A 17995-nucleotide genomic window follows, 5' to 3' on the forward strand; every position below is an offset into this window, starting at 1 on the left:
TTTTAAGATCATTAGTTAAAAATAGTTATACTGTGTTTCTGAAAATAATCTGGGTATAATGTGGGGGATTCATAGTGGTAACTGAGGTAGCACTCACATCTGCATAACTGATTTGCTGGGTGAGACCGGCAGTTGGGAATATCCCAAATACTAGCTGCTGTACAAAGGGACAGGAAACAGCCTCCACCACATGAGAAGTAAGAGACTTTTCCTCAAGTAGAGTTAGTTAGCCTTATATTCATTAGGATAAGAAGAAAAACTAAATTCTTTAAAGGGCACAAGGGTCCCAGCTGCAGAGTGGTTTCATGGGAGAGGCAAAGGTATGGCTCCATATCTTCCTTCCACTGTGACACCAGAGTTGCAGCTTCAGTAAACCAGTAAGCAGGATTTCCAGGAAGAAGTCAAGTAAATGGCAGACGAAGTAATGATGCAGATGTAATTCTACCAAGTTTGCATTGAATACGGAAGGAGGTATAAAGGGCAGGGAGGAAGAACAGATGGTGTAAAGTTTCCATTGATCACCATTGTTCACTTTATTACTGGAAACACACGCTTATCTTGATCTGTGTGCATCACAGTAAGACAGAAGATCCAACATCACAGCGATGTGTGCAGGTAAAGAAGCATTTTTCACTCCTCAGCTGCATCCCTGAGACCTCAACTCTATAATCGGATGAACAAGCCTTCTTTTAACCTGGTGCCTGCTGCAGGCATTCTGCCTGAATGTAAGATGAGATGAGAAGCCAAGCTGTGAATCGGCAATCTGTGTCCCTATGACAAAAGCCTTTCCCTGAGAATGAGTGCCTAGTCTTTTTATTAAGGAGTGTTACTGAGAAAACTGGCAAGTCAGCACCAAAAAGAAAGAAATACACATGTCGAGGAAACAGCTGGCTCAAATGACAGGATAAGGTCTTGGTCTATGTATTTATTCATGGCAAGATCTCAGTCAACGCACTTCAATAAAATGAGCAATTATTGTGAGTCACGTCACTAATTACATCCGATACACAGAAAGGCTTGTGCAGCACCACATATCAAAGTGCATGTGAACTCATCCAGCATGGAAAGGGCTCACAGAGGAGCTCTTGTTACTGGCACTCACACAGTCCTGAAAAAGATAGGGTATTAGAAATGTCTATGCCATTTTTCTGTCATCTAATTTCTTAAACATAAAAGAAGATGTGTTGTAAAATAATGGCAATGTAAATGCCTATGTAGGGACTTCAGCATTTGCCTTGGACAGACAACACAAGGGAGAACTGTAATGAGAAAGCAGTGGAACTGGCCAAGATAAGCTTCTTTCTTCTATGACAAGTAGAGAGAGCTAAGATGTGTTGAATCTGTCAAAATGTTGAAAGACAAAGTTTGACTGAGTTGGGGAACAGACAAAGATTAAAGGAAGTAAGTAATCTCTTAGATCTATTTTTCTATTGTGCAAGAAACACTCCAGTCTTCCCAAAATAGTAAAATTTGAATGAGGTCTTCAGCCAAGAGTAGAATTAAACTTACAAGCTTTTCCCCTACATTTGGGGCCTGATCATTAACTACCTGGAAGACCGTGTACTTGTATGCACTTTCCTGTGAGGTTACCTCTTGTGGTAACTTCAGAAAACAAAAAAAGAACTAGACCAAAGATCTTCTGTGACTTCAGCTTTATCTCATGGTCATTTTTATAAGTGAAGTCACAACACATGGCATAATCTAACTTGAAATACAGAAAAAATACATTAAATTCTTCTCCCATACATTCATGTCAACAATAATGACAGTGAAGCCCAGACAGTGACGATGCCACTGAACAAGAATGTGAAAAAAAGGAAATTCAGTGTAATTTGGCTTGTGGGATCTCTACCCATGGAACTCTAGAAAGAATATTGAGCGTCTCATGTTATGCTGACTTTAAAAGTTAAAAAGAATTATTTTTTTTTTTACATTTAGCTCATAGCTTATTGAAGCAATTTAATTTCTATTTCAACAAAAGAGAGAGGAAAAAAAAAAGACAAAGCAAGAAAAAAAAAATTTCCATATACAGAGCATATAAGGTCTAAAAATGACCCTGAAAGACTTCAACTTGTAAATTAGGCATTTGTCTTTAAGAACAACCAAAGCTGTCAATTCAAACAAATGTAAAAATACCAACTTTGTTACTGATGATAAAAAGGAGATTTATAATTGACAGTGTTCAATGCTGAATTAAGTTTTTAAATCTCCAGAGCAAGACAACTGAAGGGGAAGACTTTTCACATGGTTGGTGTTCAACACTTTATAAATTAAAATTATTTAAGATCCATGAAGCTGTGAAATCCACAAACCAGCTACTTCTGACAAAATCTGACCCACAATTTGCTGAAAATTATGCAACTATATAAAGACTCAAGAGGTTTCTCTGTAAGTTCTACACACAAACAAAAATAAAGCCATGGTTTATCTCTTTCATCTCTCTTTCTTTTCTTTTATTTTTTTTTTAAATGCCTTATGTCTACTTTATTTTTCAAGTAGTTTTCATTCCATGGGCAACACCAAAGATCCAATCAACAGTCTGAGCATAAACTGTTGCCTACTAGATTGTCATCAGCACAAAGTCCCCCAAATAATAAATGAACTTTTTATTAACTGTGGTAACATTAACATTACAATGAGGGATTGTTTAAAAACAAGTTGCACTGCTGTTGCTCAAGAGCTCAAAGAAAATGGTTCTCAGTTCCTTTACTTTTCTTTGAGGGTAACAACAGGGGTTGCATTAAATCTTTTAAAATATGTTGACAGTTGAATAAGTGCTGCTGTTGCTCTGGTGACATTTTATGCTTTTTAATTGTCATTAATGAAGCTGACTGATACTTTCTTAAAAGTGCTTTACATGTTCTAGTAATTTTATGGCAAAAAGAGGAACAAAACCATCTGCAAATTAACCTTGATCCACTTCTCATATGGAATTTTTACTGGAGACAATGGGAGAATCTGCATGGGAAATATCTGCTTGACCAGACATTTTAGATAGGAATGCATGAAATGTTCCCAGTAAATTGTGAAATTATCACTTGCTTGTGCATATCCACATAAATTCAAAGCTCAAAGAATATTTGTTTGAGCATGTTTTAAAAAACAAGTACTGGAAATGCTCTGACTGATTCAGAATCTGATGTTAAAATGGTATGACCCAACATTTTAGGGTTAAAATAAAATAAAAAATGGAAATGTGAGTTGGAATGAAATGAAAGTCTGACACTATCTTGAAGTCTAATAATTCCTTTTTTTATTTTGAGTATTCTTCTCCCACTGATTTGAGAAATGTTTTGCCTCTGTAAAGCCTGAAGGACACAGCTCCCAATTATCTGTTCAGGAACATGCAGTAACGAGGAGGAATGCATGTAGCTTGAGAAACAGCAGGCACTATACTTGATAGTTCATAGACAGATAAGGTAAGTCTTTTGCTATGGAGAGAAAATGAACTATGGTGCTTTAAATTATGATGAGTGATTTAAGTAGATTAAGGAAGATCTATGCCCGGGACAAGGAGCCAGAAGAGGTAAGGGGAGGAGTAGTGGTATACTAATAGTTTAGGGATACGTATCTGCTTTCCCCATCCCAGGTTTCCTCCCTTGCATGTTCCATGGCAACGCAGCAGATGATCCCTCAATACTACTGTCGCTGTTGCACCACAAGGTTCACATCTTTGCAATTTCGGAACCAGAAAAAGCTGGAGCTATCTTTATTTCTTCAACTGCAACCACTCTTCAAGTGCAGGTGTTGTACAAATAGTGATGGTTTGAGCTATCACAGTTGAGCTGGACAATTAGGTCATGACAAATCATTCCAAGTATGCTGAGAACCCCTTTCCCTGATTCTCCCTAGGCCTAGTGCTATGTATAGCCACGTATATCTGTGCAAACACAGCTCAGCTCCAGCCTGGCCTTTTCTCTTCTCTGAGTAAACAGCTATACTAAGTGCAAAGCAGTAGAAATCAGGCCTCGGGGCTCTTGATGGCACTGCAATTTTCAAGACACTCAGGGTGCAGACAGCAGTAAGTTCCGCACTTGTGTCAGACGCACATTTAACAATCTCAGCTAAGTCATGAACTACATCTTAATTAGACAAGGGGCCAGGCTTTTGGTTTCAAAAATAGAAATCAGGGTTGCAGTCCTTCATCCATTGAAGTTAATTGCAAGATCCCCATTATCAGGCTCTTGAGGTATTACCCAGGCTTACTTTTTAATTACATTTGATTCTTAATGAAGTAGATGGCAAAAAGAAAAGCAGCCCATGATTCAAACGATTCGCATTTTTATCTGTCCTGATGAACAACAGAATAGGTCAAGATACTTGCTGGATTTTCCCATGAGAAATGCTGTGATGTGAATAAGCTCAATTGACTTGATCCTGAAGGAGCAGGTTAGCTCTGAAAAGCATCACTCATTTTCTCCTCTTGTATACATTCTACCCCCAAAACTTATGCAATGTGTTTATAGAAACCAAGCCAAATCCAATTCAGAACTTGAAAAATATCAAGTAAGTATCCTAAGCTTGAATGACTCGTCTTTATTGTGTAATGTCATTTAAAACATAAGGAGCCCTAATTATAGTTTTATTTTCAAATCATACATTTCAAAAGAATGACAATTCTCCACAAAAACTGACAACTTCTCAGGGCATAGAGACAACCAATAACTTGATATTTCTACATTATTTTAAAAAAAAGCTCTGCAGCTTATGCAGGAAGAGTATGTTATTGAACTTGGCACTTCATCTTTTCTCTCTTATGTCAGTACCCATGTAAATAAAAGAAGATATATATAGAACACAAGTTCATACTACAGGTGGGGCCATTACCTTGTTATACACAACAACCTGCAAACTCTTTTCACATAATGAAGGTTGTTCCTTACCATCTGGAAATCAGGCTTAAAAGTAGTATTACTGGGTTTATATTCTATAAAATAAGCCTTAATTTCAGACATTACTTGTCATATAATAAAATGCATAATTAATGTCTTTCTTTTATGAACTTGGAAGACCCATTAAAAAAATCAAGGACTTTAAAATACATGTTTTTTAAATGGTTGAATGTTGAGATGTTGAATGTTGAGACGTTACAGAAAGTAACGTCCATTTTAAGATCATCAGATAGTATTGCAAGGCTCTGATGACCCTTAGTTTCTGCTAAATTTCACTGAGGCTAGAGACTCAGTTTTACTCATGCAAAGCATCACTAAAAAATCAAGGAGGACACAGGAGATGCAACTATTATACATGATATTGCAGAAGAGAGCTGTAATGGAGGCAGCTCAGCAGGATCACAGTCAGGAACAGGAAAGCTGAGGCTTTGTCCCCAGGGGACTGGTGCAGGGGGCCCAAGAACCTTACCAGAAGGTGACATAAGCTTTCATAACCCTTTTTAAGGGAAGGAGGGACAACCTCCTTTCAAGAGGGACAGAGAAACTAAGGTTTCAATTCACCCAGCCACTATTTTTTTTTCTAAATCCCTTGGTTTGTTTGTTTGGGTTTTTTTTGTCCTCTTGGTGGTTCTGTCTTTCAGACTTGCAGGACACCTGTGTCGGCCCAAGGAACAAAACATAAATGCCCATTTGCTCCTCTTATGATTCTTTCCCATTCACAAGGTTGAATACCATAAAACCTGAACATTGCCTACTTCATGCTCACATTAGAGATCAGGGGAAGCCTAGATTACTTTCAAGGTCACCATGGACACAATGTGGAAATCTGAATCAGCCTGTTCTGTTTAACTGTGACAAATCTGCCAGTGTGACACAACCACAGGCAAACTTGCTTCAGTGTTTAGTTGTGCTGCATCACTACTGTCTATGTTAGGTCAATATTACTTAAGTAAGGAAAACAAATTCCTACCCACTTCTTCATTTGGCAGTTCCCTCTTGGAATGCAATTTCTACTACTGTGTTCACTGGAACCATGCCAATTTACACGTATTAAGTATTGCACTCCTAACTTCATGGCCTTATACTCTACAATATACAGTATCCTGTAATTGTTCAGTCTGCTGGCTGGTATTTGTGGAAGATCTAACTTAGCAGGTCTCCTTATGAATGTCTCACAGACTTAGGAGTATGTAGTTATGGTCACTGTGGCAAACAGCAGTTTGAAGTAGTAGCTATGATTAATTTTTAAAGTGACTCTTTAAAGACTGTTCAGAGCACAGAGAATATTCTCATGCAGGTCATGGCACTGGCACAGCATCCCTGCACTCATGAACTGTGCCAACCATCCTAAAGCAGACAGTATGGGAGCAGGGAGAAGCAAGCCCTCAAGCCTCAAAGACCACTGCAGAAAAGGCAAAAGGCTGAAGAAAGTCAGTGCCCCTATAGTTAGTGACAGAAAATTTCTGCTTAATTTTAACAGAAAGCCTGAAGAACACACACATCTCAAGTGGTGGCTAAACATAGCATGTAAGACAGGGATTAATACTAAAGAATAAGAGACCTTACAATAAAGTAATACTGGGGTAATTGCAGCAATAAGGTACTGCTCCTCACTTCAGAAGTGAAAGCACCTCTCTGTTGAAAATTCTAATTTTGCCTTCTTGATTACAGTATGCAGGCATCAGAGATTGCTACATGCTGTGTACATCAGACACACTGTACAAAGTGCACAAGGAATGATATTTTGTCAAATGACTCCATGCCTTGCTAACTATTTTGGTAAACCTTCAGGCAGCCTGATTTTCAAAGTGTCTCAGTTGGTCACCAAATGAAAGCAACTCAAACCATTGATAACTTCCACTACATGTAATGTGCTATCATCTTTCCCAAACAAAATTAAGGATAAGAAATAAAGCCTTTACTTGTTAGTACTCCATAATAACTCTCAAAACAAATAGAAGGTATTATTAAGTATGTGCCTATAGCTATAGTAGCAACGAACTTTGGGTAAAAAACAAATTTAGGCTGACAAATACCTCAGCAACACAAACCAAAAATAATAATAGTGGACACAGATCAAAAAGCCAATTTCTACTCAGTTATTGAATTTAAGGAAAAGAAGAAAATGTTAAATCATAACATTTGCTTAAGAATGCTTATCTTCTTTCTTACCATTGAATGTTAAAAACACTCTTGCTTGAGGCTGGGAAGATCCTTTTACACTGCTAAAGTAAATAAATATCCCAATCAACACTTGCAGTGCAAGAAATGCCATCTCTTCAGATTTGCAACTTAATATCCAAGAAACGAAACCTGAAAGACAGAGATATCATATTACAGTTGTTATATAATTTTTTGAAGCAAAAAAAACACTACAGAAAGGTCTAAGTTAGAAAGCTCTTCCAGCTGAAGCCATAATACATGATAATGTGAGAGAGGTACAGCACTTTAGCTTTTTTTTTTATACATCTGAGAATGGGTTTCCCCAGCAGTCTTCTAGGCTGGCACAAAAGGAGCTCTCAGCCTGTTAGCATGAAACCAAGAGAACCTTAGATTTGGCTAAGGCAAACTACAGCATTAAAGTCAGTTTCTTTAAATAAGGATAATTCCACCTGCTGGAAAAATAATTATACTAAATGTCAAGGCAGAGCAAAGCAAGGACAGGAGATAAAGTTTCACAACTAAAAAGCTGGCTGATATTTTTAGACATCTCTCCTTACTTTACATCATATTTAATCTCCTTCATGTTTGGGGGGCGGCAGGTTTGGCTTGTTATTTGTTTGTTTGCTTGCTTTTAATATTTGAAATCAAAGGTGCTTGAAAATGAGCTTTATATTTTAGTAAATCAAGTTTTCTAATAGCCCTTAATGTAATCCTGACTGTTTACGCCACTAATTTAAAAATTACTGAAAACAAAAACTATTTCAACATGCTCGAAACTGTTGGTCAATGTTTGCTTTTTGGGCTAGCTCCTATCAGTAAACTTACGTGCTCTCAAAGACTTCTACAGAGCACTAAGAATACCTAGTGTTGGGCAGTGCATTACACTTGATCCTTCTGCCATTCCTCCTGCACATCTGCTCAATCTACAATAATTTTACAGGGTTTAGCTGCTGAGAAGACTGCGCTCCTCAGAGAGTCAGCAAGCACCCCAAAATCTATCTGCATCTTTTCTTAGCTCAGGAAAGGCTTGAGCTCACTGGAATCAGTGACACTCTCCTATCAATTTCAATAGACTTGGACCAGACCCATAAAACCCAGGATCATGAGAAACTGACTACTGCATATCTATAATGCATTAAAACTGCACCTCTCCAAAAAAGAGATAAAGTCCAAATTGTATTTCACCTATGAAAACAACTTTGTTCTTCCACTCAGCTGCAAAAATGAGAATAAAACTTTTATTTTTGGCCTTCTACTTCTCTGCTCAAATACTGTTTTTCTTTTTGCCATCAACAGTCCTTCTGCTAGATACCACTTACTGGTCAATCGAGTGATATTAGATTCTATGGTAACTAGAAACATTTTGAAGGACACAACCTCTACAGCTAAAAAACAGCATTAAAGGCTATGCATTTATTTATGAAGAGTTTGTTGCCTGTGCAATCATCTTACACTTCTTTACCTCAGCTCTGCTCTAGCACTACAGTCCCTCCAGTGGAAGCCAATATTTCTACATGCCTGTTTATTCGTCCCCTGAGATTCACACCTGTCCTAAAAGAACCGGCTGTAACCACCACAGCATGGCAAGAACCAGCTGTCAGGCAGGGATGACTTTAGGTCAACACCAATTTGGGCTGGATCCACATCACTGACTCTGCGGTATAAGCCCCATATCTCATTACTACCCCTGTCATCCCCTATCCGCTCACTGTAAATCTGTTCGAAAGGCTTCTGTCTGCCTGAGAACATCATACTGAGTTGGGGGTGGGATGGAGAGCACAGGATGAAGTACACAGTTCTGCAGACCACAATCTAAGCCCTCCTTCATTATTTGCTCCGGAGTACAGAGAAATGCATGAAAATCAAGTACTGCTACAACTCTCTTAATTGACAAAAAAAAACACAACAAAAACAGCAATAGAAAATTACCAGTTACAGATCTGGTCTACAGCAGAAACATATTCATTCTGGCCCAGTTCCAAATTATCTCTAAGGGTCTGTTAACTAATAAAATGATAGTTGCAGAATTTTCGCCAAGAATAATTTTTAAACAGGCTGCACAAACTCTGGAATTAATGCTGCTTTGTGGGCTATAAATTTTAAACCTTGTGACTAGCCCATGGGATATCCTTTAACTTGCCCCTCTTCTAAGAGAGAAATCCCATTAAATCCTGATAAAATTTCTTTGTCAGGCCAAAACAAACAGCCAATCATACTGAACATGTGATTTAACAGATGCAGTGGGATTAGTATTTTACAGTAGTAGCACTATGCTTTCTTTGCAATAGAGATAAAAAGTCAAAGAGGAACAAGTGTGTGGCTTTCTCTCTTCCTTTAAATGATACTGTAGGAAACAACAATAAAAAAAACATTTCAGCACTCATTCCCTCCCACTCATGCCTCCTGCCAATTCTAGTGCAATCAGTTAAGGGAGTGAAACGTTGCTACATTTCATTGCTCGAACTACAGATCTTCACTGTTAACACAGAAGTGACAGGCGAATACAAGATTAAAACTCTGAGTTGCATGGTTCCTACCCAGCTGTTAGACACATAATAAATGCATATGTGTCAAAAAGGGTTCCTCAGGGTGTCTGACATGTGAGTTACCTAATAGAAATAGGTTTATTTTCAGAGATCTATATACCTGGTAACAGAACACAAACTCATTGCAGGTTTGAATCGTGGTTTGGGCTTATATCCCAGTCCTGAATTTATCTCAGCAAGTCATGATACTATATTCAGCATGTCCTGTGCACATGATCTCTGCTGACAACGCACAGACCTCAAATCTTGCAAGTACTTTTAAAGAATCTTTTAGGTCAGACAAAAAACAATTCCCTATTAAATTTCTGCTGTTATACCCTATTATATCTGTAAACAACCCGGCAAACTGCTACTAAAGTGAAGTGGTGAAGTTTTCCTGCCACGAAGGTTGCTTTCAGCACGTTGTACTGCTTTCAGAAAGTATTATATAGCTTTGCTGTAAAGTGCTGTGCAGGTGTCATCCACTACAGGCTGAGTCCTACACTTCAATCCTGTAAGGAAAATCATTCAGCAGGAGAAAGGAAAGAAGGAAGAAGAAAAAAACAAAAAAACCAAAACCCAAAAACAACCCAACACACACACAAAACCAAAAACACCCCCCACAAAAACCCCCGCCAAACGCAGGCTACGCTAACCTGGAAAACATTGCTTTAACTCTCTGGAAACAGTAGGAAAATTCAAACATCAAACAGGCTTCATATCTATCACAGCAAAGAAAGAGAACTTTCAATTATGCTTACCCAGCTATTGGAGAGACCAGTAATACAGATTTCTATCTGGTTTCTCTCAGTTTACGGACTCCACTCCTGTAACCAGAATATTTTAATTCCAAACCTGGCTCATTGCGTGTGTGGAGGGGAGATTAAAAAAAAATAAGGAAAAGTCTCTCTTTCCGGTGGTTGCAAAGGTACTCCCGGCTCCTTCGTAAAATAATCCTTATAGCTGGGCTCCTAAGGCACCAGGAGCGCTTCTCCCCAGCTCTCAATTAAGCACCTAGGAGTGAATGGAAAGTGGCGGCGCGGTGACGGTGAAGGCTCCGGTTTCCAGTTACAGGCGCTGCCCTGCCCTCCCCGCCGCCGCGCTAGCGAGGCGAGGCACCGCAGCCTCCGGTGCATCATTAGTGAGCAAACCGGGAGGGGCTGGAGCTCATAAATAATGAGGAGGCCACACCCCGCCGAGCGCTGCGGCCGCTCAGCTCAGCCCGGCCCGCCTGGGGCACCGCTCGGCTGCGCGGGGTGCCCGCGGGTGCGAAGGGCGCAGCCCGCAGCTCGTCCGGCTCTTTGCTGCGCGGGGCAGCGGCGCACAGTGCAAATGAAGGCTTTTTTGGAGAGCTGCAACCCCCGTCTTGGCTTGGCTCCGAGGGGGGTTCAGCGGCAGGTAGCTTCCGACCCCCATCCGCGCAGTTTGCGCGTCCGCGGGGCTGGCTAGAGAAGAGGGAGAAACTCGCCAGCAAAGTTTCCGCCCCTTCGTGCGGGCCGTCCCGCTGCTCCGAACGCGTCCCGACGGCAGCGCCGGCGTTGCCGGCCGAGTCCCGGGGAAGGCGGCGGGGAGCGCGGTCCAAGGGAAAGCGGCCCTGCGGGGAGAAGGGTCCTGAGCGGGGAGTGGGGTCGAGAGGGGGAGCAGCCCGGACGGGACCGAGCCTTGTGGAGCGGCCGGAGGTGTCCGAAGGAGCGGGGAGCTTTCGGGGGAGGCCGGCAGATGTCACTGTGAAGAGAGGGAGAGAGGCAGGGAGGTGGTGGCAAGGACAGAACCAGGTCACATCCAGCCCGGTCGGAGAGTTTCCCCCCCAATTATTTCCTCAATTTGAAACTTTGTAATAAGGCAACCGAAAAGGGGTAAGAAAGCAGCGTCAGTAGTTAGATTTGTAGTTCAGTTTCCTGATTGCGAGTTTTGCCTCAAGTTTTCAGAAGTTCTTTTGCCATTCAGGAGAGTGGGAGCTGCTTTTCCTCAACCTCGGTTTTTTTTCCTCAAGATACTGAGTTATTAGCTGTTCCTGTTATTAGACTTTCTGGCTTTGGTGAGGTTTGTGCTCTCATAGCAGTCAGATAGCTTTGAAAATTTTGCCCAACATGTCTTGAATGTGAACTGTAGCATAGCTGCACTAAAGCCACTAGAATTTTCCAAACAGTACATGGGTTCTTGGTTAGGTTTTCCTAACTTGTCTTACAAGCATATTTTGTTCTAGACTGGCCTAATAGATGCAAACTTCTTGTGAATGAAAATTTCCACTTTAGCAGGTAGAGGTGGTCTCTGATCCAGCTGAGGTGGTACAGGATGCAGAGCAGGGTACCATCCCAGCAGTACTTCTAAGGAGCACGTGTCATGTTGCTCTTGCAGCTGTGTCCCACGGGCATGTTAACAAGTAAACAAGAGCCCACAATGAATCAGTGCACATGCTCAAGTTACAATTTTGTTTCCAAGTATTATGCACTCTGGCCATACTAACCAAAGCAGACAGTAATACCAGTGTATTATAGCCAGAGAGCAGGGAAGTACCCTTACTAAACTGATTTTGTCTACACATGTGGATGTCTTTAAGGCCTCTGTTTATGGGCTACTTTGTGTAAAAGCTCATCTGCATGAGTTGGGGTGGCACATATTTCAAAGATTTCTCCCCAAGGCCACAGTGCCAGAATAGCAAAGTTAGTGCTTTCTTGAAGCAAAAAAATCTAGTATTACAAGGCACTTACAGTCCCAGAGAATACAAAAGTAAGGTGTGCTCTTTTCTCAGAAAAGAAACATCAGATTTACAACTGATGCCAGAGGAGAAACAGGCCCAGAGTTTTTAAAAGCTTGGGCCACTTCAAATCATATCTTGAGGACGAATCAAGTGATGCCATCAGCTGAACTAAACTCTACAGATTGTGAGTCCTTAAAAATAGTGATGCTCTTCCAGTTCTCCTCCGTAACACAGATAGACTGTGCAGAAATGTATGAATATTTGCTATCTTAGAGAGCAGTTAAACTAGGCCGTCAATGAGCTTGTTCTCTTGAATAGGCAGGCAGCGTGGCTGTGAACATGATGCTGCTCATTCTTGAAATGTGGTGATGTTCAAATACTTGAGTCTGACAGCAGAACACTGGCAAAAAAGTCACTTATCTGCTTTGGAAAATCCCCACAACAAAGTGCAATTAGAGATCACCACACCAAGCAACAGAGGTGAATCAGGTAATTCAGTATTATCCTTCTTGCTGTGGTCTGTGCAGGGTGATTCAGAAGAGAGTGTACAGAAAACCACAAAGCAAATATAAAATAACCTCTCTTTTAGGAAATTTTTGGGAGATGTGTAATAGGTGGCAATATCACTCAAAGAAAAAGGAAAATGTTGCCATGGAATATACACATTAAAAATGATTATTCTAACTGTCCTCCCCAAAAATGCTTTGCCTTAATTAAAAAAAAATAAAAATATTCTACTTATTCTTCTTAAAAGTCAGAATTATAATCTTCTAGGTAAGATCACAAACATGTTCCTAGTAATATGGCATTAGAAAAAGACAAAACCAAAGAATATGCTGAAGCATGAGTCAATATCAGCATTAAAGTCACTTGTGTTTGTCAGTGCTTTTGTATGTATGGACGCTTGGGAGCCATCTGGCTAGCTGCATTGCTTTTGCACATATGCTCGCTACATCAGAGACAAAAAGGTAAAATGGAACACTGAGGAAAATTATGGGGCTTTCCACCGCTCCCTCAAGGACTTTGAGTTTATAAAATAGCAAATGAACTACAAAGAGACAAATGCAAAACTTTAATCTGTGAGATACTATCGCACTCACATATCTGTTGGGCAGAGCAAGACTATGCTAATTTTAAAAACAAAAAGTAAATTGAAACAAGAATAAGCATGCCATATTGATTTATTTGTATTTAATGTGCATATGTGCAGGTCAGAGCATGATAATTAACTTTAAAAAACAGTTTGAACTTCACAGCTGGGCTGAGTGAAATGGTTAAAGTTTTACTTCAGCTGTTTTGTAATAGCATGTATTAGCTTCAAGCAAAACTCATGGAATGGAAATTACTTCTCCAAACTATGAGGTGGGTTCAATATTTACTGGCATGAATCAGCCCTGTGAGTGAAATGAAAAGTATGCAAGACACTTGCTTTCCAAGCTGTGTTTTTTACAGGCTAACAACGGGATGAGGAAAAATAAGTTGGACTCTGCAGTTGATTTTTAATAATTCCTGTATTAGCAAAGCATACCAGGTGGTGTGCAGTTTGCTTCTAGTTCTGATTTGGTGCATGTGAGATTTATAACTAAGTGCAATTACACCATGTTGCATCCCATGTGTCAGGACAGTCAGGCCCTCGTGCTCAGCTTTGGGGTGGGAGCAGTTCTGACTTTCGCAGTGTGATCTGAACAGGCAAACCCTCATGGCCAAAAGAAAGAGGCTGATTTTGTTGTATTTGTGCATGGTGTTTGCTTCTTACCCAAACAAATCATCCTAATGGACCTAGACCTCACTTTAGACCTAAACACTGACTGAGGCCAAGAAGGAGAAAGACAAGAGTGGATTTGGGCGTTTACTTAACAGTTTGGTTTCGAGTTTGGTATTTTTGTTTCCTTTTGTTTCTCCCCACTTGGATTTTAACCTCCTGAAAAAGTGATCTGATTATAGGAGGCAGTAGGACCAGAAGAAACACCGATTTTAAAAAGGGAAGACGGGGAAAAGAAACTAAGATGGATGAAGATGATAGAGAAGGAAGACAGGAACCTCCTGGGACACAGCTGCATGGTTAAAGACAGAATAGTGAAACAGAATCAAAGAATTTCACTGAATTAGCAACATTTAGCCACTAAGAAGATCAACAGGCTTAATAATCAGTTTCTGCTTTGAGCATAAGCATAGACTTAAAATTCAGACAAGGTAAAATACTAGCTATTATAAAGAAAAAATTAATAAAGGCATCATAAAGTAACCACCAAATAAAATAAATTCCTTCCTTAAAAAAGAAAGGAATTGTGTATACAGTAAGTGTCCAGATTCCAAGTGATAAGAGAAAATGCTATTGACTTCTGTTTCCTCTGTCCTCATTTATGAGTGTCAAATCACCTAATAGAAATGCAGGGTCATTAGGTAATCCAATTAGTTCATCGTTGTTTATTTTCTTTGTTACAGTTACAAGAACTGGGGAAGGTGTGAAGTATATCAAGTGTATTGTGGGAAAGCTATTAGGTGTTTGATTTGAAGATGTGCTACTATGAATAGCAATTTATATTCTTTTTCACAACAAATAGTCTGAAGATTCAGGAGATAGTAAAGATAAAGCTACTAGTGATACCACTGTGATCAGAGATGGCATGAAGTCCTTGGTCATAGTGTATCCTGACTTGTCAATGGGCTTATTCAGGTGGGTCAGATGAGGACTCTCATGAAGAGTGGGGCTTCATCAACAAGGTGAAAGCCTTATAAAACTGCTGGTATGTAACTAACAATGAGTTGTCAAACTGAATTAATCCGTTTGCTTTTTACTACTTAAGGTTCTGTCAAAGTGTATTTTCAGGACTCAATTTGTCCTTTCACAGCTTAGGAAAAATCAACCGCTTAGGAGCAAGATCAGTATAACTGTATTAATGAAGCACTATAATACTTGTTTGGGCACAGAGGAAAACATGCTCTTGAGCAAAACTTCAGTTGTCTCCAGTCAAATAGACCCAGTTCTTAATGGCTTCCTCGGAAGTCTGCGAGCCAGCACTTCATAATGACCTTTATCATTGAACAGACTGTGATTTCTGTAAGGTCATCATGAAAGAAGTACTTCTGTGTCTGTACAAAAGATGTAAGCTGATTCCTGGTACGCTACCAGGCTTTCAGACCTTCCATTTTCAGTGAGGCAACCACATTATTGCTGTTTATAGGAGAAATACAGTGCTTTGGTCAGATTTTCCACCTTTTAGCTACCACAACTAAATGAGGTCAGTGATATAACCAGAGTCACTGTGCTTGCACAAAGCTGGGTTTTAAGTTTTTAACAAATCAAACAAGTCATTATTATTTTGCAAGTTGATTAGCTAGAATATGTATTAGAAAGACTTGAATGAAAAGGGATGGGTCATTGACGCACCACAGATGGCTTCAGGCCAAGGAAGCTATAAATACAAGAAAACGCAACAATGTGTGATTTGTGTGTTGGAAAACTTGGAGTGAAGAACCTATGGTGCAAGGAGATCTACAAACACACAGGGAAATAAAGCAGGAACAGTTATTATGCAGAAGCTTTTTTATACAAACAGACAAATAGAGACAGAAGCAGAGAGGAGAAGGTTGCTGCAGGATAGAGGGGGGCAGTGACATTTCTCTGGGTGTTATGGCAGTTTCCAGCCTGACATGCCACTCTTCAGACTGGTGCTTGATTCATTGCTACATGCTCCAGACCCCACAGCACTCAAGGGAGTCCTCTCTGTTGGAAGGAAGTTTGGAAAGGGAACTTTTTACCATTGATTCAGCTACTTCAGTGTTTCTCTAGCATTATGTGAATCACTGGTATGAAAGGAAAAAAAAAAAAAAAAAAAAGAAGACTTTTTTTCCCCATTCATCTTAGATTTGGAACACACTCCTAGAAGTCTGATTATATAAAACTATTCATCCCTCAGTCCTGTCCCAGACAGTCATCTTTCCCACCATCCTTCATTTTCCAATGAATTGTAATGATTGCATACCTTGCAGTCTTCCATTTGCTTTGTTCTTTCTAAGTACTGAAGATTAAGCTTTACTGATGGTATTTGTCAGCTAATTGCTCACTGTATATCGTTTGCATTCTACAAGTCCTTACTTTAGAAAGGGAGCAGAAGGACCATTCTGCATATGCCTTATCCTTCCCTAAACATGTCTTCTTGGGCCATGTCCCTGTTACATTCCCTAAGAAAGTTCTTCTCATGCAGAAGTAACAATTAAAAGAACTTGTGTCTCCAGATGAAAGAAAAAAAAAAAAAAGTTCAGAATTTAAACTACACATAATAAGTGGAGCGTTGTCTGAAACAATATGAATAATGCCTACTGTCCCCTGGAGATGTCAAGGATCTCTGGGTATGGACCAGAGGATGCTGAGGAATGGAAAAGGCCCCAGAGATATCTCCTCTCCCTGCTCATCAAGCCTGATCCTTTTGCATGACATCATAGCTATCATTGGAGTTGGGATTTTAAACTAGATCTCTCAAGGGACCCACTACGGCCATTCTTACCTTTTCTTTAGGAAACTGAAGTAACAATGGCTGTTTTAATGTAAATTGACATTAACTCATCAGCTTAAAATAAAATTTTATTAGTTGAAAAGAGTACTGAGAAGCAATCACAGAGTCTGATCTAGCTTTTTAATAATGGCCATTATTGATTAAAAATATTCTTTCTACTTATTATTTTATAAATTGCTTGCTATAAGTTAACAGGCTTCATGGAAGCATCTGATGCTTGAGAAATACAGCATCAGATGATCTAAAATTGTGAATTAAGCCTCAGCATTTTCTATTATACTGAAAAGTTTCTGTTTCTTTAATTTGGTTTTGGCTTCTTACTGAAAGAAACAGAATTTAAAGTAAGCCTACATTTTATTTTTTTCTCAAACAACAAACACTCCACTAAATATTTATCTTTTTTATATATATGTATGATGCTCTCCAGAACATCTGTTAATTGAATCTTTATTTGAATCTATTAGCAGTACTTTGTTTTAAGCCAAGAAAGCAAAAAAATTCTATAATTTGGATGACAGCCAGAAGACAGTATCTTCTCCATAATTATACCTTTATAACTTCAAATCAGTTTGTTCATTGTCAATGATTCAAAGTCAATTATGAGGAAGAAAGGGCAAAAAAAACCCAAACCCCACAGAATAGATAGAAAATGTTTCTTAAGAAGTGTATTATTTACTATTTTTTGTTATTTCTTACATTTAAAATACTTGACTTGTACTACTTTATACAAGTTTATCTTAAGATACTTAGAATCTATTGGACATAAAGATTTTCAGCAATATTTCACCACAGTCTTGCCTGTTAATTCCTTACAATTTTCTTATATTACAAACACTTATAGAAATCAGTTAAATCCTCTGTTGCCAATATCAATAAATATATGCATAATATATGCTTGCTCTTTGCTTTATACACACTAATATTAATTTAGGAATTAAATTCCACAAAAATGTTTGAAAAATTAGTTCTTTATCCTAATAATTAAAAAATGTATTTTCCACTCAAGTATCTCAGAAATGGAGGAAGTAAAAATAAAAATTAAGTTAGCATAACTCATTGTGAGTCTAATATCATGCAGAGCATATTTTTGTTTTTCCTTTTATTTTTCCTTCCAGTGTAAATGTTTGGGTGGGTTTTTTTGTTGTTTGGTTTGGTTTTTGGTTCCCCCCCCCCCCAGAACATAAATTCATAATATAA

At 39.1% G+C, this 17995-nt stretch overlaps 1 protein-coding gene across 1 annotated transcript in view; it reads right to left on the reverse strand.

Moving 5' to 3' along the window:
• SEMA3C (semaphorin 3C) overlaps positions 1–10689 on the reverse strand; it is a 122908-nt gene extending 112219 nt beyond the window's left edge. The window contains exons 1-2 of the mRNA XM_051636380.1: positions 10342–10689; positions 7065–7205 (exon numbers count right to left, since the gene is read on the reverse strand). Of these exons, the coding sequence (XP_051492340.1) occupies positions 7065–7167 (103 nt within the window). The 5' untranslated portion in view covers positions 7168–7205; positions 10342–10689. The remainder of the gene's footprint in view (positions 1–7064; positions 7206–10341) is intronic.
• Positions 10690–17995: the final 7306 nt, after the last annotated feature.

The sequence above is a fragment of the Apus apus genome, chromosome 1 (assembly GCF_020740795.1).
Source record: "Apus apus isolate bApuApu2 chromosome 1, bApuApu2.pri.cur, whole genome shotgun sequence".
Taxonomy (NCBI): domain Eukaryota; kingdom Metazoa; phylum Chordata; class Aves; order Apodiformes; family Apodidae; genus Apus; species Apus apus.